General features: G+C 32.2%; 1 protein-coding gene across 1 annotated transcript in view; it reads right to left on the reverse strand.

The window, feature by feature from the left end:
* Positions 1-1,653: 1,653 nt before the first annotated feature.
* Positions 1,654-25,305, reverse strand: part of LOC134723706 (uncharacterized) — an 84,046-nt gene continuing 60,394 nt past the window's right edge. The window contains exons 3-7 of the mRNA XM_063587258.1: positions 22,593-22,698; positions 7,931-8,248; positions 5,006-5,124; positions 3,687-3,870; positions 1,654-2,289 (exon numbers count right to left, since the gene is read on the reverse strand). Coding sequence (XP_063443328.1) covers positions 2,027-2,289; positions 3,687-3,870; positions 5,006-5,124; positions 7,931-8,248; positions 22,593-22,653 — 945 coding nt within the window. The 5' untranslated portion in view covers positions 22,654-22,698 and the 3' untranslated portion in view covers positions 1,654-2,026. The remainder of the gene's footprint in view (positions 2,290-3,686; positions 3,871-5,005; positions 5,125-7,930; positions 8,249-22,592; positions 22,699-25,305) is intronic.

The raw sequence follows: 25,305 nt of genomic DNA on the forward strand, positions 1-25,305 counted from the left end.
AAACGCCCGACTTTGGTGAGTTAGGGCATGGATCGAACGGCGCCTTATGTTTGGGCAGAATAGTATACACTGATGCAAGAGTTGGAACAGGAAACAGCCGGTGATTTCGTTGGATTCGTGAGGATGGGACCTGGCATGTTTCAAGACAGTCGTACGACAGTAACACGCGCATCCTATGACATGAAAACCTGAAAAATACTCGTGATACAGTCACACGATTGTCTCACGAATACCAAATTTTGTACAAAGCTCTCACAACATTGATTGTCTGACGTACGACAGAGGTACGTCCGTCGTGCAACATATTTTCGTTTTATATAGAAGAATTTTTGGAAAACACAAAGATTCTAGCGTTTGAAGAGGATAGTTAGCCCTGCTAAATAGGCGCCTTGCCAGAATCCAACAAGAGCAAATATGGTCCTGTTAGCGTTGATTCGAGCCCTTGGACGGCATACAAACAAGCGAAACGCCCGACGTTGGTGAGTTAGGTCATGGATCGAACTGCGCCCAATGTCTTGGCAGAATAGTACACTGATGCAACAGTTGAAGCAGGAATCTGTCTGTGATTTAGTTGGATTCATGCGGATGGAGCCTGGCATGTTATAAGAACTTTGCCAAGAATCGGGCCTTCTTTATATACTAGTATTTCGGTTTCAAACGCGCGAGTGACCCTAGATTGTTGTGCAAAAGTCATATGAAAGTGACACGACAGTCGCACGACAGTGACATGACAGTAACACGCGCACCACATGACATGAAAACCTAAAAACCTAGCCCCAAACAACTCACAATTGTCGTACGACTATCGCACGACCGACTTGCGACAAACCCACGACAGTACTCTTACAATTATTTTTTCTGTCGTGTACCCATCATGGAATCATCGTGGACATGTCGTAGCTGATGTGAACACTCGAAATGTATTTTTGACATTTTGCACGACAGTGCCACGACAATTGTTTAAAAGATCTTTCACGACAAAATATCGTACGATTTGTTACGAACGACAACTTATAAATCCATTCTAGTTTAACAACTCCTAGTTCTGTAAATCAAATAACTGTTCACTAGCGATTAATTTTCACCACTTTCGCCAGTTGTAAAATAACACGAATATAAATCGTCGCGGATATGTAAATGTGCTTAATATAAGACAACAATATAAAGTCAATGCATACAAAAAAGACAACATATTTTGATAATAGTACATTTTGAAAAACTTGAAAAAACAATGGTTTTTAACGAAAATGTATGTACATGCATGAAAACGTTACAATTCAACAATCATGAGTATGTAAAACTACTTATCTTTTTTCTTAAATGCAAAAGATCATCATGATGATAGGATTTTAGGTTCATGATACTAAAAATACAAACACTGACATGGTAAACTCACAGTGTAGAGCAAACTAATCGATAAAATAAAATTGTACTTTTAATTTCTAACATTATAACAAACAAAAACACACTAATTATATGAAGAAGAAAAATTCTAAATAGTAAGTATATACTGTCCGTCAAACAGACTTATTTTAATTACGACAACACCATTGGCTATTCAAATGACTAAAAATATAACAAATCATAACGCATATATTCATAAATCAACTACATGACGGATATTTCCATGAATATCCAATTGCAAGGCAATAAAGAAATATAACAAAATCATTGAATGTAATGCACATCAATCCATAAACATTTTAAATGTTATTTATTATTTTAAGGTGACGAAACTTTGATTTTTATATGGGGGTAGGGTTTTAAATGAGTATACCATCCTGCCTACAATTTGAATAGAAACAGCATAATAAATGTAGATGAATATTTTATATCACAAATTTCAGGAAATGATTGTTTATTAAATGCACTAACTAGTTGTAAAACAAAAAATACAAAATATGCCTGAAAAAAATAGTATAACGTACGCAAAAATAAAAGCATTACTGAGAGTAAGTTTCATGATGTAAACAGCTGTAGAAGTCCCGACATCATAGTTTTCTGTGCGTTAGTCACTATCATTGCTTTAGTCGTCCTCTTGGTCTGATTTCTCACAAAGAAACGTTTGGTCACTTTTAATTGTTGCACCAGCGAAATCAGTATCCAAAACAGGTAAGTTATACATTTCCTTCAAATCTGCTTCTCTTGTAATTATTGTGCATGGTAAAGCATCCTTCATCCTGTTTCTACAACGTGGATTCCTGTATACGTATATAACAAAACAAATAATTGCTAGTATAGATACACATGCTATTATGCTACCAATTATTATCCACTGGTTCTTATTATCTAAAAATATAAAAACAATTTTATCACATGATGACTCTAATAAATATTAACTCAAAAACATTATCAAAACAGTAGATAAGAAGGATACTTTTTTGATTGATTTTATTTTAAAAGACCGTAACACGATATCTGATACTTTTCGTTGATCTGATTGGGCCATTTGTTTTCATTCTTATCAAAACTTTTAATATTTTTTTCCAAAACTTTTCTGACTCCGTACCAAGGCATTTTTGTTGTTCTAATAATATTGCTCTGTTTTACGTTGACTGTTTTCCTGCAAATGAACACTTCATTATGCATTGTTGTTGGTTCTTTGTATGTGTAAACACTATGTAGGTCGATGCCACTGCTAGTGGACGTTTCATCCCCGAGGGTATCTCCAGCCCAGTAGTCAACACCGAAATGAATATCAATACTGTGGTCATTTTACAAATTTCCTGTTAACAAAACTTTGAATTTCTCGAAAAACAAAGGATTTTCTTATCCCAGGCATATATTACCTCAGCCGTATTTGGCAAAACTTTATTGCAATTTTGGATCCACAATGGTCTTCATCTTTTTACTTGTTTGGCTTAATAAATATTTTGATATGGGCGTCACTGATACATGTAAGTCTTATGTAGACGAAACGCGCGTCTGACGTACTAAATAATAAGTCTGGTACCTTTGTTAACTACTAACATATTGAAGAATGTTTTCTAAAACAACGCAATAGTCAAGATAAAAACGAAGTCAAGATGTGACAAGTTTTTAATGTGAGATATCATGAAAATTATAATTAAAACAAAAGCTTTGGTATACCGTTTCAATTGGCATATATATATATATATATATTCCATATGCAGGCGCTGCTAGAATGTTGATACATAGAAGAGGAGCGTTCCAATTGGAAACTTAAAATTATCACTTTTGTCGTTAAGTTTAGGTTTTCTTGAACTATTCTCAGTATATATTTATATAAGTGGGGTCCTTTATCTAAGATCGATTGGAGAGATGCCATCAATATACCCCAAACTTTAAATAATTAAGTAAAAGGACATCATCTTATAGCGGAACGTGAGGTTAAAGAATAATACCTTTCCTTTTCATTCATGCTGAGAAGATCCTGTATGCAGTCTCATATGCTTAAACGATCAAGTCGATACGAAATACATGTCATCTAAACGTTACAATTATGTTGCCAAAATCAAACCAATCATTTATATGATGTCAGCTTCAAAGATTTTTTTCTTTGAATTAGAGTGATTTTTACAACGTATGAACTATCTTTTCCTAAAACAAGATAATGTTATCTACGTTGGACCTTCTTTTGATAAAACTAAGTTCAATCATTCTCTTAATCGTCTATATACTCTTTCTGTCGACATGACTTGTCATGGCTTTAAACGTATACCTACCCAAACATTCATCGAAAATTGTGTTAATTGGATCGAGCTGTCTGGATCCTATCAAACAAGTCACGTGGAAGTCGCCTTTGCAGAAGCCATAATCTGTTATGTTCAATGTCAAATGGTACGTTACTTTGTAAAAAAGCTGGATAAGCTCAGACTTTATTATCACTTTGGAAGTTACGTCTTTACTCTGCAGAAAGATATTTTAGTAAAGACATTAAAGTTGAATTTGAAAAAGCATACTATGTGTTTCTGTGTTAATGATGTAATGTTCTAATACCCCTCAAATTATTTTGTTAAAATCATTTGAATGATATTTGCAGTTAGTTGCATGCCATATATTAATGTACAAAAATTATACGAAAATGAAAAACATGGTTAACTTCTAATCATTCTAACCATATTCGTTATTAATGCTGTGGAAAGAAAATAAGCAAATTGTAAGTTCATGCAAGAGACCACACTAAAAGTTATGAAAATACATATGACATAATTACCTTACCTTATGGGTGTACCTAATTTTATGAGAAAAACTCGATCTGCATTTTGGATCTACTTGGTGTATCTTCTAACGCATTCAAAATGAAAATCACAACATTTTACTATCTTCATACGTCCGAACACATTTTCTGAATTTACATTCATCAGGAATACCCAATATTCATGACTTGTGACAGGTATTTTCTTATTTTCTTAATAACTAGCTTAACCTCTCACAGTCGCATTGACAACAACAAACAAACTTTATAGGTAAAACGGGAAAAATTGGGGTACAGCAGTCAATATTGAACTATAATCTTAATTCTTATAAACCAATAACTGTTTCAACAAAGTTCACAAAATGGCTTACAGAAAAAATGCATATTAAGCAAATATGAATTAACCATAGCACAGTGACAAAATGGGATGTACCGACCCAAGTCATACGTATATTATCAAAGATGAACTTAACAGTAAAGGTTTAAAATACAAAAGAACAAAAACAGGAACTTCAACACGAAATAAATATGACAAACAAAAAAAGGGAATAGTGTATGCTGCCATCTGTATATTAAAAGCTTTCTGGATTATTTCTTTTAGACGATTTTTCAATTTCACGGGGAATTGTGGGATTCATGGATGAAAACTCAAGTTTTTAATAGAATTAAATTTAGAGATTTAGAATTATCAAGTCGTTCTTTTCATTTACCTTTTTTTCGAATCTGCATATGGTTAATGCTACTACGCTATAACATTATTTACTTATCTCAAATGACTCGTCTTCAATAACATGGAAGTCGAATTTGAAGACATTTTTTCGTGTAATTTTATTTCAATACACTTACGTTAACAGAGGTAGTGCAGTTTGGAAATGGATGAACTTCTTTGAAATCAACTCCCATAGACAAAGTGGTATGGTCGTTAAAAGAAAACTGGCTATCTAGTGTATTATTCATAGGAAGATCTGTGTGAAAAATAGAAAAAAATTATATTAATGAAACATAAGCAGCCGATTCAATTCATCTGGAATGTATATATATATAAAAAAAAAAAAACACGCTAGCATACTTTTAAAACAAGTCGGGATCTTTAAATTGCAAACAAAATAGTAATTCAAATTTTCATGAATTGAAGAAAGATTTTACTAAACTTTTTAAATATCTAATTGTTATGTTTAAATGCCTCCACTTTCAAATGCATTTAACTCTTGTTTGATATTTTTATTTACGAAGGACAATTTCTATATGACTTCATGATGACATGCAGATATTTTCTATACATAATCTCTTTAACTGATTCATGATTGAGTTATTGTATTATAGTAAATTCTTAAGCGTTCAAATATAAAAATTAGTTTTCACTGTTCCAGAATAGTATCCAAAATAAAAGTCATCAAAGATACGAGACTTAACCTTCTGTGCTCCAGACGCGCGTTTCTTTTACAAGACTTTTAAAAGACCCTCCAAACAAAATTTTGAATATTCAAATACAGTAAGAAATTGAAAAGCATTGAGAAACCAAAATGTTTGAAAAGTTTTACCAAAATGCAGCTTAGTTAATCTATTCCTTTTGTAATACGTGGTGAATTTTTTAATTGATTCGAAGTTTGTAAAACAGTTAATTCAAAAACGATATCAAGATATTTGACATCAAACGAGACCCAAAAAGCCCTTTACCAAATAAATTAACGTACAAACAAAGACTAAAAACATATGGTCTAACTTTATTTTGATCTTATTTATCTTATTTATCTTATTTATCTTATTTATCTTATTTATTTATCTTATTTATCTTTTATTTATCTTATTTATCTTATTTATCTTATTTATAACGTATAATACCAAGTGTAATACCATTTCATCACAGTAAATCATTTTTGAATGAGAGTCATCAACATATATCTTTGGTGTTTCAAAGCACCATTATATTGTATTTGGTGTTTCCATAGAATACGTTTGGAACTTGATGTTATATGGTTACTAAAGCTTGTACGCGGATCAAAAAGGGGTAAACATTTGACTGGTTAACTTCTAGTGATGGTTATTGTCTTATAAATTTATAAACAATGAAATATTATGGAACATTTTGTCTATTGTACTGGGCAGGAAAAAAATTTACTCATGCCAAGTATTTCTTTATTAAGAACAAAGATCATTTCTGCACATTATTTATAAAACTGCAAATTTAACTAATACTAAACAATGATGGTTTTACACCTATACTGTGGATTGTTAGGTCTTTTTGAAATGTACTGTGGGTGGTTTTAAGAACTAAATCTCTCTATTTTTCTCATTGGTATTCATGGCGCATCTTTATATTTTTATATTTTAAAACATCAAAGGCGATTATATAAACAATATTTTTCCAAGTTTTGTTTTATACATTTAAAAAAAAAAATTCTAATTGTTTTTGTTTTAAACATGCCAGTAATACCGATGGCAAGACGTGGCCAATTTCCCTCTACTGACGAATTTGAACGTCCCTTTGTTATTCCGGCGTATGGACCGGCGTGCACCAGAGGCACAGAGAAAAAGTCCGTATACGTTAGTCGCACAACAGAGGAACGCTAAGCAATCGTTAAACACGCGTTGCATAAGTTTGAAGTACGTCTAAATGAAAAGGTATACTTCTGTTGAACGCTCTAAATCTAGGTAATATTTTTGCAGCATAAAAAATTTCACCCAGCTCAAGCGTGTGTCAAGTATATGCATAGGCTACAAGCGCTTTGAAAACGCTACAGATAAGTTTCAGACACGTTAATGGCACGTTGTTTACGCTTCAAGATCGTTTGACTTAAACTTAAACGTATGCGGGTGTTTTAGTAACAAACACCACAGTCATATTTAAACGTCACAGACACATCGAAAGCACGGATTATCGTCCTAGATACGACCGGGACGCGTCTCAAATACGTTCTAGAGACGCTTTTACCTTCGTTTCGTGCATTCAATCTACGTTAGATAAACGCCAGACATACGCCAACTTTCGTTACTTGAACGGCCGATAAACGCTTACGTACGCTTCTCGTACGCCCAATACACGCTTATAGCCCGTTGTGCACACGATACAGATATGATTGACAGCTTAAATGCATCAAAAATTACTAGCGTATTGGCAGCGTACGTGAGGTTTTACCATTTTACGTATACCACGCCCCGCGTACATCGGAGCTATCTATACGCTGATGTGTGACACTGGTATTACTTTCTGCCTCTTTTATACAAACCTTCCTATAGTAAAAATGGGTTTCCTATATATAGCTAGTTCCTACAATAATACAGAACTTATCATGCTATCCTAAATAGAAAGTGGCAGCTTTCGTGGACGCAAATAAACCAAACGCTTTTCGTAGTTTTGTTGAAGTAATTTGTTTGAAATGTCCAAGAACACTTGCATTTCTTCGGTGACTGTTGCTGATATATAAGTTGCATATGTTCACAGATGTGTTCCATTTGTACTAAAGTTAATCCAAAAATAATTTTCTCTATAATAACTATAAGTTATGATATGCGAAATAATGAAATATTTTATGCATGCAAAGCATTTCTTTCTTCTAAATCAGTTGATTTCAAATGTTAGCTTTGATCATGTTTACACTGCTGATATTGTAACGGAGAAGTGTATGTCTTTTCCTTTTTTTTCAATATTTATCATTGTTGTCTGTTTTCCTCCGTTTGTTCGCTCGTGTCAGTATCTTTGTATATTTTGACAATGAAATGGATATATGTCAAAAATGGCAATGATGACATGTATCCATGTTTTCTACTTACATTCATAATCATTCCCAATGTCCAGGTTTTTTCTATCATTTTCGAATCCATAAGAACATCTATATGAACCTTTTAAATCTTGCTTACTGAAGTTTTTTATTACTAGACCAAAACCATCAGGTCCTTCGGTAGTGTTGTATTTTGATATTTCAGAAGGAAACCCATTAAACGATAAGAGTTTGAAATCAGATGCCAGATATAAATGCCATCTTTTCGTACATTCGTCACAGCTATGATTGGTTGTCTTGTTATAGCTGCAAAATAGTTCGACATCTTCTCCAAATATAACTGGCTTGGTTTTTAGAACCCAGTAGACTGCTATAAAAACAAATAAAATTATAATTACTGAATGTATTGCATACACCATGAGGGTTTTGTTCTGATTGGATTTAAGTTATTCAAGATATCATGACTAATGCAAATGACCTTAATAATTAGTAAGAGTGATCTTGGTGGATTTTTTTAAAGTGTGAAAACTACATGATATGTATATTCAAATACGTTCAATGCTATCTTGATGTAATACATGCATTTATTATATTTTTTTACGTGAAGGAAACATGTCACAATTAAAGAAATGTTGGTAAGCGAACATTTTAATGATATCATTTTGAAACGCGAAGCAATTGTTTCTTTTAAAGTTGTAACACGATGATGACTTCTGTACCCAAATTTTGACTATTTTATATTCATAATATTATGTCGTTTAGTTCATGCATCACTGTAAATATAACGAAATTAGATGAGACTGTCATACAAAGTGAGAGTTTTAATCCTTTAAAACCATTTTCTACATTTAAAAATGCCTGTACCATGTCCGAAATATGACAGTTGTTGTCCATTCGTTTTATATGTGTTTTGTCATTTGAATTTTGCCATGATTAGGGACTTTCCGATTGATTTTCCTCTGAGTTCAGTATTTTTGTGATTTAACTTTTTTCGAACAGTAGTGCTTCAATTTATGTGTGCTTATGGTTAGTCCCGTGTGCCAATTGTGCAATTACGTTAATAATTGGTTCATGAATTAACTCATCATAAATACCAGGATTGAAATTTTGTATTTGCACAAGACGCGTGTTTCGTTCATAAGAATAATCAGTGACGCTAGAATAAAAAAAGTTACATAGGCTAAATACAGTACGAAGTTGAAGACCAATCTTTCCTAAATGTTTTGCCAAATTCAGCTAAGATAATCTAATCCTGAGATAGAACAGCCTTGGTTTTACAAAAAAAACAAAGTTTTTTTCTCTGCAGTTGATTTATAATTATGACCATATCAATGATATTTCATGTAAACACAGAAGTGCTGACTATTGGGCTCGGGAAATAAAAAAAAGACCATCACCAGTAACATCAACCCAGTGGTTGAAAATAAACTCATCATAGTTACTAGAAATAAAATTTTGTATTTGCGCCAGACACGTGATTTGTCTACAAAAGACTCATCAGTGACGATTGAAAAAACAAAAATTAAAGAGGCTAAATAAAGTACGAAGTTGAAGAGAATTGAGGACCATAAGCTAGATGATTAAATGTATAAAACACATGTTGTTTTGCTACGTGAAATGAACAAATACATATACCATTATGATATTTATTTGAAAGAATCAATTTAAAAAATCATTGCATACTAAATGCAATAATTTGACAAACGAACTGCCACAAGGTTGATCATTATCATTTCAATTGTTTTATTATAATATGGTCATTCTTGTTGGAAAATATAATTAAATTGTTGTACGATTTGAAATGTTAGCCCTACTATAATAAGTGTACTAGTTTTATTTTACTAATTCTATTATATTGAATTGTAAATAGGATAATTTCATTGTTTGATCATTTTCATTGCTCATGAGTTTGGTGGTTTTTATTCGTAAATTTGCATATACCTTTCCGATAAATGTTTTTTTTTCTGTCATGTATTAAATTTTTACACTTTCTTCACATTATCATACATATTCTTATTTATAGTATTCCAATATATACGATGATGAATTTAAAAAAAAGAATGAACTAAAGGACAAATGAAAAAAGATCCAAAGACATATTCTTGCGCCGTATTTCTAGATTCATTCATGTTTTAAAATTTTCATTCCTTTCAACTCGACTTACGAAATGAAAATGTGTAAACACACTCACATACTAAATAAGACCCTATTAATCGTAAACCATAATTCATTGTATGACATGGTTGAGGGCAACTAGAAACGCATGCGTATAACTGGTGTGGACTAAGGTCAAGTTAGTAGACGACGGAAACAAACCATTTAGATGTCTGTGTTTATACTATCGAAATTGATTAATAAAATACTACACTAAAATAAATAATCCATCGATGCACATATTGAGCTAAACACACTGACAAATGAAAATCCTCCAAATCAATAAATTGTCCAGCTGACTGTAATTAATTACTTGTACTTTCCAAAATATAAGAGCGAAAATACAAAAAAGATCAAGTCATCCCTACGTTTATTTTGAACTTCTATTGCATGTATTCACTGTGAGTTATTGCATGATGCTATGCGTCAGGAAAGGAGAAATTGGATTGCTCCTGAAATCCTCATTTACTTGTAATTGTATTCAGTAAATGTATTTAGTAATGTCCTGTTCAATATTTCAAATCCTTAATAGGATATAAATATGAATGATTATCGATTCAAGACAATGATTTTTGGAAGCCTTTTTCCCCGCAATGTTATATTGTTTTAATATTTGATATTTAATAGCGCTGTAACGTTTATACCCTTTTCCCTAATGCATTTCCGCTTTATCTTTCCCCGACAGACCATTTAAAATATGAGATATAAATTGACAAAACAAACCCAGTAATCGCACACAATAGAACTAGTTGTAAGGTTCTAAAGCAAATAAAAAAGGATTCCATACAGTCATGTGTTAAAATTGAGAAAAGAAATGGTGAATTTGTCAAAGCGGCAACAATCCGACCATAGAGCAGACCACCAATGGGTTTTCAATATAGCGAGAAACTCTCGCCCCCGGGAGCGTTCTTCAGCTGGCCCCTTAAAAATATGTATACTAGTTTAGTGAAAATGGACGTCTTACTAAACTCCGAATTATACACATGAAACTAAAATTTAGAATCATACAAGACTTACGAAGGCCAGAGGCTTCTGACTTGGGACAGGCGCAAAATTACTGCGGGGTTAAACCCTCCTTCTATGCCTCCAGCCAATGTAGAAAAGTAAACGCTTTACAACATGTACAATAGGCACAATAAAATTCAGTTCAAGAAAAGTCCGAGTCCGATGTCAAATGTTACAAAAGAAAATGTAGAAATTGACAATAATACATAAATAACAAGAACTATCTTTAAAAAATATATCCGACGTATTTAAATTTTAGAATATTCACCAAAACCCCGCGGAAATCTCACATGCGTAGGTGCTTTCTAAAAGTCATGTACGTTCGTACAACAAAGTTGACATTAAAAATTATTATATACATTAATTTTCCCGAATAAACAGCGGTCATGGATGAAAAGAGCTATTGGAGAAACTATTATTTTAATATAAATATAAATCTTTGTAAGATCTAGTTCAAATATTTATAGTTTTTCACTTGCTTTCCATCATGATATAATTTACGAGACGTTTTTTCAAACACAACCAAATCACCCACCTTGACAGCATTTTGTCCAATCACAGAAAGGATTTTCGAGCATGCGTATACTGTTGCCATAGTTAAGCGTCCTTTAGTTCAAAGGTCAGAAACCGAAACTATACCGACTACGTCGGAAAAACAGACTACTAGCAGTTAACTGACATGCCAGCTCCAGACCTCAATTAAACTGATTGAAAGATTATGTCTTCATCATATGAATATCAGGTACAATTCCTCCCGTTAGGGGTTTAGTATCATACTACCATAAACAATATGAGAAGAACATAACCCGTGTCATGCCAACAACTGTTTTTTTTGTTTGTTAAATAAATGTGTTTAGCTCCGATGCAAAGACACTATAAGTGAATCAATATTAACTCCAAAATATGCAATCTTTAATGATCTGACAACAGTATCGTAACTATATCCCTTCTAAATGAGTCTGTTTAGTTTTTTGTTGAAGATTGACCTTTCTTCTAAACTTTGTCACTTTTTCCAATCTCTTCATCTACGACAATAACCATTGTACAGGTTTAGAGAAATAAGTCTATCTCTGAGTGGTGCCTTGCCATATTTCAAGCAAGTTACATGTAACAAGAAAGTTGCAAGCAACAGGAACTGGTTTTTCATCCTTACGCAATCTGTAAGTAATTACGCCATATTTGTCACAAGAAACAGATTTAAGACGTCTTGTTTAATTCTAGATTTCTTACAAAATGAAAGACACAGACTTATATTCTGTTTTGCAAAATACCTCCTGTCATTTGAGCTTTTTCCAAATGGATCCATTAACGTATCGATCGAAGCTAATAACATTTTTTTAAGTTTATTGCATTCAAAGCGATATGCTGAACCTACCTTCATCACCAACTTGTGAAAGCTTAGAATTATAAGATTCTTAATTTTAGGTATAACAGCTTTATGACTGCATAGACAAATGTGACATAAATAAATAACCAAACATTAAATGGAAATTCATGTTTTCAATACATTAACAGGACACGAATCTCACTTGCTAGTAAATATCAGAAAATTATCGATAGCTTTCATAAAATATTTTCAACATTATGAGAGGGTAAAAGAGGGAAACAGCGATATGTATGAAAGCTTATAGTATTTTGATGCATTTAATAGCTATTAAATCGGTTTGTTGAGTTCAAACATTATTGATGATATAATGGATTTGTTGCGACTGTCATACATCTGAGAGGTTTGGTAGGTTATGAAAAACTGGTTTAATCCACCATATTCCATGTAAGAAAACTTCTACACTAGATAAGGAATATGATAGTGTTTTCCATTCGTTTGATGTGTTCGGGCTGTTGATTTTGTCATTTGTTGAAGGACTTTTCGTTTTAAAATTTTTCTTTGAGTTCGGTATTTTTACACAAAAAATTATAAAAAAATAGCCAATTTTACACTAGATTTAAAGTTCATTCTTTTGCGAGACGCAATCACGAGTTTGTTGATCGTTAGTGAATTTTTATTTACAGATGAAAGCAGATGTGTTCCTATTGTCGTAGCCAAAATCCCAATCTCTTTTAATTGAATGTCCCCTGCCAATTTAAAGTTATCAACTAATTTCAAATATGAGAATCACGATGGGTGACAAATCTGAAGGAGAATCTACTAAATTTTCAAGGGCAACTGATATCACCTTCTATATTTTCTTGTTACTTGATCTATATTTAGTTTGCTTTGTTGTGTTTTATATACTTGTGATGAATATTTTTATATAAAATAGGATGACAGGAATTTGAAGAAAGTTTAGATTTATTGAGTGTACAGGATCACAAACCTGGCATTGATACCTATATACCTAAATAAAAATACGATGTCTGATATCTGACTCCCTCTGTACCAAAAACCGCAATGCTTTACACAGATTGGTACATGATATATCTAAAGAAGAGTAATATGATGCTCTTGCGCTTTTATTGACACCCTATATCTAACTGAATCACCTATTGCTATACAATATAGATTAAGACAGTAAAACTATTAGAATTTGATATTCCGCGATCAACATATAATGAACAACGATAAGATTATAACCAAAAAATGTATGAAGAACATCCCATATGCAAACATGTGACAAATAAAAAGGTTTACTTTATGCAGCCCAGTAACTTCAATGATAAATATAAAAAAAAGACCATCACTAATGAGCATAACCTATACTGCATGGTTAGCTATAAAAGGCCTCGGTATGACAAATGTAAATTAATTTAGTGTAGAAAAATAACGGCTTCTTTTATCTACAAAAAAATGAATAAAAAGCAAATATAACATAGAAAACAAAAAACGACAACAACTGAATAACATGTATATATTTTGACATATCGAATTGTATGTAACATCTGACAGTGCTATATAATCTTCCCTAGTTTAAAAGATTTATTTGAAGTTGATGACCTTGTTTTATCGGGGCCTTTTAAAGCTGACTATGCGGTATGGTCTTTGCTCATTGTTGAAGGCCGTACGGTGACCTATAGTTGTTAATGTTTATGTTATTTTGGTCTTTTGTGGATAGTTGTCTCATTGGCAATCATACCACATCTTCTTTTTCATAGAGTCAGGTTATCGCTTTCATGGTACAAATTATTCATCCAAATTAAAATGGCAGAAGAACTGTTATTTGACAAACGAACATTTATAAAACATAAGCGATATCCACCAACTGTACAACTATGTGTATCAATGTGACTCTGTCGATATTCTTCATGATTAATGTGCATCATCACAAAGCTTAAGATTGTAAGTATAGAATTAACCTGACACATCTGATTATATATCACTGTATAAGTGTATTCATGTCGGTGGTTATAAAAACTGCTATTTTTAAATAGATTCATTTCAAGTGTTGTTTTATGATATGATATTGTAGCTTAATTAAAATGTAAAACTATATATATTTATAGGCTCGTTTAACCTAACATCACCCTAACATTAACACAAAAGACTTTTAACTCAACTATCCTTGGTTTCGGTTTCGGTATCTGTTTATAATTGTATGAACGAAGACACATTAAGGTAATATTTCTACAACAGCAATCAATATGATAAAGGTTACTGCTACGTGAATAAGAATATGCTGTATGAAAGTCAATTAGACAACAATCCATTTATTTCACAAAGTATAAAGTAAGACTTTAAAAAAATAACCTTGGCTTACAACAAGCTATAAGAGGCCCAAAAATGACTAGTGTAAAATGTTACATACAAGAAAAACACATATGAACCACAACAACAAACCACAACCGATGAACAGCTATCTAATGACTTATGACAGGTTGTAACAGCCACCAACCTTCACAATAACATGAGAAAACCAAAAGGAAAACAAGTAAACATACATCGAACGAATAAGTTGGATAGACGGTACAGGCAGTAATAAAAACATGAAGTATGAGTGTCAATAAGACAATTCTTACCTTGGACGAGAGTGCGTTAAAAAAAAAACGTACACAGCTTAATCTTAATATATTTGTTCTTGGGATTACTGAAGTAAAGTTGGGTTTTTTTTACAAAATCAATAAATGAGTTATACACGTACTGAGTAAAGTAGAGTTAAGTGGAAATTTGTCGTCCTACTTAATACCTATCTTAGGTGGCACATATTTAAAGTAAAACTTATTTCACAAGAGGATATTATGAAACCTGTTACAATTTTTTTATTATGATCTTCAACTTTGACCTTGTGTGGCTTTTGATCAGAGCGGCACTGATGAGTCTCATGTAGACGAAACGCGCGTCTGGCGTATGAAATAATAATGCTGGTACCTCTGATAATTATTTACAACACCGGGTCGGTGACACTGCTGGTGGACATTTCGTCCCGAGGGTAACACCAGCCCAATAGTCAGCACTTCGATGTTGACATGAAGATCAGTTATATGGTCATTTTTATAAATTTCCTGTTACAAAACTTTGAATTTTTTGAAAAACTAAGGATTTTCTCATCCAAGGAACAGATTTCCTTAGCCGTATTTAGCAAAACTTTTTGAAAATTTGAGTTCTCAATGCTCTTTAACTTTGTACTTGTTTGGCTTTATAACTTTTTTTTTTTTATCTCAGCGTCATTGATGAGTCTTATGTAGACGAAACGCGCGTCTGGCGTATTTAATTAGAATCCTGGTACCTTTGATAACTATTTCCTTGTTCAAAAGTATCCAGTTAGTTTCAGCAATTCCACCTAACGTAAGTATACTGTATTTTGATTGGTTGAGAGAAATTCACAATTTTTCTAGATATTGAGATTTGTTTCTCTGCATTTGTATTGTTATATGAGAATTCCATGTGCCGGGTTATTTGTAAGGGAATAACTTGTCTAAAACTCCTTGAATTATTTCTTTACTTAAAGGACAAATTTATGGTTAATCTTTGCAACTGTTTAAAAGGAAAATTTGGAATAAAAAACATCCTTTTTTTCAATTGGAGGCGAAACACGTTAAATATTCACATTATAACGTGGAATGGAATATTCCAACAAATAAATTTATAGTTAACTTTGAAATAATCAACAAATGCAAAAACCAATTGAAACTTTAAATCTATAAGGTTGAATTGACGTTTTTAATCGTTGTGTTTGACAAGTATAATTGTTAACATTAGATAACTTATATACGACCTTTAAAAATAATTATTCTTAAGAAACATTATACTTAGAAAAGAAAGACATAAAAAAAAACTTGTCAGTATGAAATAAAAAAAGACATGACATAACTGTGCTAAATATAAGCATATCCACTTTTTTGCCTTGCACAACTATCAAAAGAAAAACTCTTTTTCGAGGTCGTTGTTAATCGGTTAGTTTTATCGTGCAAATATATCTTGTAACAAACCAGTATGATTTACTTGATAACACGTATATGAATAGTCGTTTGTCTAATTTAATCCTCACTAGACTTCTGAGTGGTTAGTTTTGAGATGTTGAAGAAAAAGTACATAAGGAAATTATTATAGCGAAAGTTTTCAAAAAAAGAAATGATTGAAACGGTAAAGAAAACTAAGAAAACTAAGTGATAAAAATCAAACCAGTCTGAGTGGTCATCAAGTACAACTTATAAGATAAAATTAACAAATGGATATAAAAAAGTATCTATTGCATAAGAATAATAAACAGCAAGATGGACAATACCGTATTACACAACGGTACTAACAGGAGTAATTCAGTGGTTGTCGTTTGTTTCTGTGTTACATATTTGTTTTTCGTTCATATTTTACAAAAATAAGCCTCTTTGTTTTTCGTTCGAATGGTTTTACATTGTCCAAATGTTGTCTAATCGGAGCCTTTTATAGCTGACTATGCGGTATGGGTTTTGCTCATTGTCGAATGCCTTACGGTGAGCTATAGTTGTTAATGTCTGTGACATTTTGGTCTTTTGTGGATAGTTGTGTCATTGGCAATCATACCATATCTTCTTTTTTATATGTGAGACAGAGCAAATAACCGTAAAAAGAAATCTAAATTAGTTAATTAATGAAAAAGTAAAAGTAAGTCTAACTCTCTTCTTATTGATGTTCTGGGGACATAAGATTGAATTAAAACCAATTGTAGCAACAACAAATAATGGGTTTGCACTATCTATAACTGAACACCTGCGAATCTCTAGTCAATAGACCACTTTCGAGTTCATCCGTCACCGGCAAAAACTCGTCAATTATACACGCCTTTATGACGTCATTTACCAGATAGAGGGGCTTGCCTGTATCCCTGCACTATTTACGTTCATCAAGCGTCTTAGTGATCGTCTTTGTGCAGGATAAACTAGAAATAATGGTTGCTCTGTAGGTACTTACTGACATTTCCCTAATGACAGCAGTGTTGATTGTCAATTTTGAGAATTTAATTTGCCGAATAATTCGTACAATATAGAATTATAGTTTTCCAACCACTCGCTAAACATTGGAAGGAAGTGACGACGCCCCTAAACGCACAAATGACGATGATAAAGGCGCGTATAATTGACAAGTTTTTTCCGGTGACGGATGAACTCGAAAGTGGCCTATTCATACTCTTTGTTTCTATATTATATATATGGAATTATTATCGTTCGAAATGCCATTTAGGCATACAAGGTAGTCGGTTGGCGTTGTGAACCTATTTTTTGAGAGGCAAATCACGGGGACTCCAATTAGAAGGCCTTTAAATTTGTATGCTGAATTGTTCATTTCATTTACAAATGTATGTTCCCATACAAGCACAAACATGCCTACATTTAATTAACTTCAATCATTTATTAGCATTTTTTAAAGCATGATCCTTCTACGCGAATTTCACTATGAATCTGGTTTATTTATTTCCTCTTGGAAAATATTGAACATAAAAGAGCATGAAATGCCAAAACCTTAATTTATATTTCGTCACGACCTCTATCAGCAGCACACTTTTTATATACACCTGGAAAAAATTATTGCAACACCAAATTGAAATTGAAATTAAAAAAAACACTCTTCATTTTTTTGTGATATAATTTGGTAAAATAGAACTAGTTAAACATTATTTAAGTGTCACCTGAGTTTAATCAATTACTATCGACTCGATAAGTTTTTATCTGCACATGCAGCTACCGTAACCGTAAACAGCAAAACAGATGTTTTTATCCTCATTGTTTTCAACACTTTAAATAACCAAGTTTTTAAAGTTATGTGATTGACACCTTGTAAAGGGTCCTTGACAACTTTTAACTGCAGCAAGATGGCAGATTATCAGCATAAGAGAAGCAGAGATGGCGCTGTAACAGCTGCACGTATGGTTGGTCATCACCATTCCACTATAAGTCGTTTTGAGAATAAAAATCAGGCAATAAACGCTGTTAAAGACCTTCCGAGATAATGAAGACCCCATATACCATTTGCTAGGAAAAATTAAGTATAATGAAGGTTGGTCTGGAGGCAACCCATTGCATACAAGACAATCCTAAAAAAAGAGTGGTGGTCATACATGAGCCTTTTAACAAGAATTGTTCGAGATCGACTCATCGCTACTGGTCATCGTGCGATAAGACCATTCCGGAGACCTTTGCTAACGAACATACACACAGTTTTCCGTATCCAATGTAATGCAGAGCTCACAAAAGTTGAAAATTAACATCGTGGAGAAGGATCCAATGTTCAAATGGAATTCGGTTCATCTTCCTTGGCCCGGATTTGAACCATATCGAGCATATTTGGGACACAATTGGGCGGAAAGTGCGCGAAAGGACAACCCAGTTCAAACAAATCATAAAATAAACAATGCCCTTCATCAGAAATGGTTGCTGCTAACTTAGCAACAAATAAGTCGTTTATGGCAGGAATCAGAAGACGTTTAGATGCGGTTATCCGTTTGAATGGAGGCTGCGCACAAAGTACTAAGTGTTTGGCGTATAACGATCAACCATGATGTGAACAGTCATCTGAAGATTAATTTCGAAATGTCTGACATTGTAAAGTTCAACTACAGTAAAAGTTGTACAATGCATTTTTTGGACCAAAAACACTTCATTTTGTTATTAATATTGTGGTTATATAAATCATATTTTTTTCAAACATTTTTTGTTCGTTTCAATGCCAATGTTATCACAAACTATGTTTCAATAATATTATACAAATATTTTATTATATTTCATCCCAAAAAAAGGCCGATTTTTCAAGTTTAAAAAACTCATGGTGTTGCAATACTTTTTTCCATGTGTATATATAATTACTAGATGTTTTGTTTAGATGAACACTTCCCATATAATTTGTAAACTCAAATAAATCAATTACTTACAACAAATGCTAAAGGAGTGGACCTGCGTTGAACTAAAGTGACGAAACATTTCACCTATCTGTGTTGGTAGGTTAGAATACCCATGAATACTAGATGCAAAACTGTGGTTTACCTATAGAAATAAAGTATACCATCAACTTAATATTATCAATATTCTATCAAAATAAAGTCACGGTCAGACGAACAATGTCAGAAAGACAGATATATGTACCAAAATTAGATGGTTGTCATGCGTATAGTACTGGATAAATAGATCAAACCACAAAATCGTAATATCGACCGATAAACCATGGAAATTAGGTTAAGGTAATGAGAATCCAACCAGAAATGTATGTACACCTTACAACCATTCTGTACACTTATTATAGTCATGGTCAGAAAAAACCGCCAGTCGCATATGGGCATCTTAAAACCATCTCATTCATCAAATAAAAAAAGAATTACTGCTTATATGAGAAACGGACTTGACCATGAAACTTAATCACTCATCCTTCAAATGAGTTTGAATAGATATACTCTATCCCAATATTTTGGTGGAATTAATTAGTTGAACACTGAAATGTAACAACTTCTGGTCACTGGCAAATGATATTATGCCCATGAGAATGTTGATTCAAATTTGAATTACCAAAGAACTCCAACAAAAGGCTTTACCAAACAATCAATTTCTATGTGTAAGAAGCAATATAACAAGGTAATACAATTTGAGAGAAAACAATAAATACAAAATCAGGGCTTTATTTCATTTTGTATCTAGAAACTGAGTAAACAAGTAGAACCCATTCCTTAATTATCAAAGGTAACATGCTTATAATTTAATTCGCTAAACGCGCGCTTCGTGTTCATCAGACTCATCAGTGGCGCTCAGATCAAAATAGTTATAAAGCCAAACAAGTACAGAGTTGAAGAGCATTAAGGACCCAAAATTTAAAAAGTTATGCCTAAAACGTTTAAGGTACTCTATTTCTGAGATAAGAAAACCTTAGTTTTGTAACAGGAAATTTAGTTAAATGACCATATCATTGATATTCATGTCAACCCCGAATTGCTGACTACTGGTTACAGGAAATTTATAAAAATGATCATGTCATTGATATTCATGTCAACACCGAAGTGCTGACTACTGGGCTGGTAATACCCAGCATATAAAATTGTATGTCAGAATTTCATTTTATCTTTGAAAACGTTTGTTCTCTGCAGTGATTTCTTATTCTAACAATATTTTGAGATTTTGAGAATTGATACCCATACAGTCCCCTTGAGTTGGATGTCTGTACTAAGATATAGTAAATTTTCTATTTTTCCTAAATGAATAAAAATCTTAAACTCTTATTTATATTACATAAAACCATCAGTCCTACATTTGATGGAAGCTTAATAATATGATAAAGGAAATGAAATATCTTGTTTTCTGAGTAAAGAAATATAAAAAAAAGCACTTTTACTCTCTAACAGAAATTTCTAGTTACTCTATATAACATGTGTACATATATGTGTATATGCAATAACAGTTATTGTCAATGCCAAGAGTATCAAGATATATTCTGGGTGTGACAGCAACTAAGTATTTGTCAACTTAAAACCCAATTCCCAATCATGTATATCAAATAACTATAAATTGCAAAACATGCTATATTTGACATAATGAAAATGCTGTAAAAAAATGAAAATAGCCTTTTCTCTAATTGTAAGTTGTTTAAGGGGATACATGTTGTTTGTAGTATGGTTATTGAAAGTAATTCAATCACACAATTTGAAAAAAACATCCATTTAAGACATTAAATAAAGTTTTGGGATTTGAAAAATAACTATATAATGAGTTTCAAAAGATTTTTTAAAGTCTAATTGGTACAATCAGAGACATATAAAACCTTGTTTGGTAACATAATAAATAAAGTATTAAAAAAAAAAACATGTTGACCGAATATTTAAATCCTAATTACATGCAGGTACATGTATATACAGCTACAATATTGTAAAAATAGAATGAACTACAATTCATAAATAGGGATTTATTTGGGTAAAACTAAATGCAGATTGAAAAACCATCTATGGAATATCTAATGAATGACTGAATGAATAGATAATGAGCACAAACAATAGTAAATGATTATGTGATATTATCTTCAACTTCTGAAATACATCTGAATGATCTTGATATACAAGCTTCAAAATATGGATCTTAATATTTTCACTCTGTTTTCCTCTTTTTTTTTATCTATGCTATATTAGATCTATGGATATTGTGTCTTTAAGGACAAAACCTGACATGCTAAAATATTACAATAATGTACACCTGGACTTCCCAAAAAATAAAGCACTGCTTCAGGGTTGTCATTTGGAGATTTATGTATATTTTCGTATATGCATAATTTGCTAAATTCATAATATCTGAGTGTGTAATTTCACTTTTGTTCATTTCAAATAATTTTGTGTACTTAAAATGACATCTTTTGAGGCATGAATAAGGGAAATAAATCACAAAAACATCAGATTTCGTTCATTTGAATTACTTGTTGACTATCTTATTCTTAGTGGCCAGTTTGACATATTTCGGAGCTGTTTTGGTCAAGAGCAGAAAAGTTTCAAGATAAGATAAAAGAGGAACCCCTGTGTGGCCTCACCAAAAAGTAAAATCACAAAAAAACTGAACTCGGAGGAAAATCAATTCAGAAAGTCCGTAATCACGTGGCAAAATCAAATAACAAAACACATCAAAAACGAATGGACAAGAACTGTCAAATGTGTACTAAAATTGTGTTCGTATGTAAACAACGAATGGTAACGTCACGCAACTGTTCCAGTTCTGTTCTCCATGATCCAGTTTACCATTCATATTAATTATATCTATGTAAACAGGACATGTGGCAATCTGTCCCGAGCTAACAATTTGTCAGTGACAGTCGAAGTTGAAAAATGGACGCATCAAAGTTAAACGATACATTCCTTTGTCTCCTTATATTTTTCACGTATTTTTACAGCTTATGATATCGTTTATACCGCTCCTGATACGTTTGGTTTATTCAAATTTAACAAAATTCATAATTTCCTACCGGGTGGTCTTCCGCGGGGATTTATTCGGGGGATTTATTTTCCGCGCAGCGTCACTTATTGACTGCCTCCACAAAAAATATCTCTGCTTGATGCTCGATAAATAAATTAGAGGTTTTAACGGAAAAATCAGGGATTTGCTTTCCGGCTGAATAACTGTTGATTTTCTGCATTCATCGGGTTATCAAAATGGCTCTCAATGGGGAATAGTAACATTAAAAGATTACATACTACATACAAATTGTAGATCCAGGGTCCCAAACAAGAAGTGCTGGAAAATCTTCCTTAACATTGTGAATATAATTGCTGGCTGGATCACACTTGTGTATAAATGAGCCTGTGAACGAAAAAATATTTCTGTCATTTCAAAAATATCATTTTAAAAAAGGTCAAATCCGAAAATTACATTTGATATCTATAACAAGGCATTTTAACGCGCATTATATAACACTTCAATTACTCTTACTGCTTTGCACGTTGAAACGAAAAAAAATGTCAGTATTTAGATTGCTGCTGTTTGTTATCCCTAATAAAAATTCAGTATCACAGATTGCCTTGATTTATGAAGACATGTTGTATCTTTTCTTTTTTTTTAATCGTTGTAATCACGTATTCCTTTTAATATGATTGTAAAACTGTTACATCACACTACCAGTTGTATCCCAATATATTTGTGATAACGAATTTGTTAAGAGAGTTATCCTTCGGTCTGTCATCATTCTTATAATTTCCAATAACAGTCTAAAAATCATGACATTTTTTTCAAAAGAGCTTCCAATATGGGCCATATTGAGTTGCAATCACTGACAGATTGCTCGTATTTCGAAAGACACCGTCTACAACCTTAACTCTTAAATAATAAGAGACCGTATGCAGAAAAGTTGTCTCGACCTTTAGAACGAGTTCTGACACAAATATATATTTTCTAAACCAGTTCTATTTTTCAGTAATGTTTTACTTTTTTTACAGCCTCATACCAGTTTCAAGAGCCAATAGGCAGCCCCATAAAGACAACATGGAACTGGCAATCAGACCTGAGGTGACAACTTTTTGTTTCAAATCAAAATGCAAATGTTGATCAATCTGTTAACACTTTTAAATAGATAAATCGATTCTTTATTAATGTTACTCAAAGACAATGTGACCTTTTCAGGAAATAGCTCTCAAGAGCAGAACCTTTGTTTGAATCAAACCTTAGCAGTCTTTAGATGCAAGAAAATGTCTGTATGTATTAGGATGGTTTTGCTGAAGAGCATTATTGAGGACTTTTTATTACTATGGGGAGTAAATCAAATTTGGGTATCAAATATTTAGAATTTATACCCCTGCACCGAATATCTTAAGATATTTCTCTACTCGACTTTCTCTACATATAAAATTTTAGGACAAAACGCACGTCTGACGTACATAATTTTAATCCCAGTATCTATGGTGAGTCTTTTTTATAATATCTCTAAAAAGTGTCCACAATATCTAATCATATAACTGTTCTAGAGTGTTACTCATATTATAAAAGAACACTTTTAATTTGTAAGAGTTCGAAGATAAAACTGCCAGAATTTGTCCAGAACTGTTCATGAAGACAGACTTGCCTGTAGGAACTGAAAAACCTCCATCAAGGTAGATCTGTCAGAGTCTGTTATCAAGTAGAACAGTTCAATTGATATACAGTTCTTGTCGTCGTATATATGAGTAGCAGATAATTGGATATTGTAATGGTAAGATATATTTAAGATATAAAAGGATAATAGGAAAAAAATAAATACATTTTTAAGTTAAAAAGTACTTGCCTTAGTACATAGATGTTATTTCGCCATGTTTGAAATTGATTTCTTTTAAAACATGAAAAATTTATTTTCTGTTATACTTAGAAAAATCGCATCAAAACACATTTCTTGGAATTATATAAATAGATAAATCAGTTCGTATAACACAATGAATGTTTTAATATTAAATAAGTTGGCATAATATCAATAATTCCAAATGAATAATTGACTTAGTTCAATAATTTGTTTAAAATTAATAAGATAAAATACTGAATAATAAATAAATAAAAATTAAAAACCAATTGTTCAGAGAACAATTGAAGGTCTTTCCACATGAAAGAATTTTGAAAAGAAGCTAGTTTCTCAACCTGATGCTATTACTAATAGTTTTGATATGCTTTAAAGTGAACTAAAGGAGATAATGTGCTACTTCTGGTAAAGGAAATGTTACTTCCGGTCTCAAATCATAGCTTTTTTACTCTGATTCCAAAAATGTATAGTTTCTGTATACTTGTATGTGTACAACGTAAGATAATTGGCCACTTCCGGTTTATCGAAAGTTATTTTTAGTCTTGAGGGACAAGTTTATGTATCGATATTACAAAATATATGGATTCCGAGTACTTTTACATGACAAAAGTGCGGTTTTCTCAAGGTCACTTCCGGTTGTCATTTTTCAAGGTCATATGTCACCTAGACTTTTATTGAAGGTCTAATGGCTTTATACTGAACCAAGTTGAAGTTGTATTCAAATAACCTGATAATCAGATATATCAGGGGCATTTACTCCTGTAAGATGTCTTTAGATGGTATCAGACCAAATGTAACATATCTTTATTACCATCTAGCAATCATTTCACATTTGTTCTTTTATACATATCTTTTTAAATGTTGGAGAAAATGCAAAAACATGAAAAAGTCAAAATTAAGAACTTGACCTTGACCTTTGACCTTGACCTTAATTTCTAAGTTAGGACCTAGGGACCTCAAATACAAAGGTTTCAGGGTAATACGGTCAAAGGTTTATGAGTTAAAAAAATAAACCGATTAATTTATTTCGTAAAGGTAGATAACTCCTGTAAAATTTCATCGAATCGCTTCGATCCAAATTAGCCAAAAGATCCTAGGAATATAATGAACAATGTAGAAAAAGAATTTATTGATATCTTTTTATGTTA

This window comes from Mytilus trossulus, chromosome 6 (assembly GCF_036588685.1).
Source record: "Mytilus trossulus isolate FHL-02 chromosome 6, PNRI_Mtr1.1.1.hap1, whole genome shotgun sequence".
Taxonomy (NCBI): domain Eukaryota; kingdom Metazoa; phylum Mollusca; class Bivalvia; order Mytilida; family Mytilidae; genus Mytilus; species Mytilus trossulus.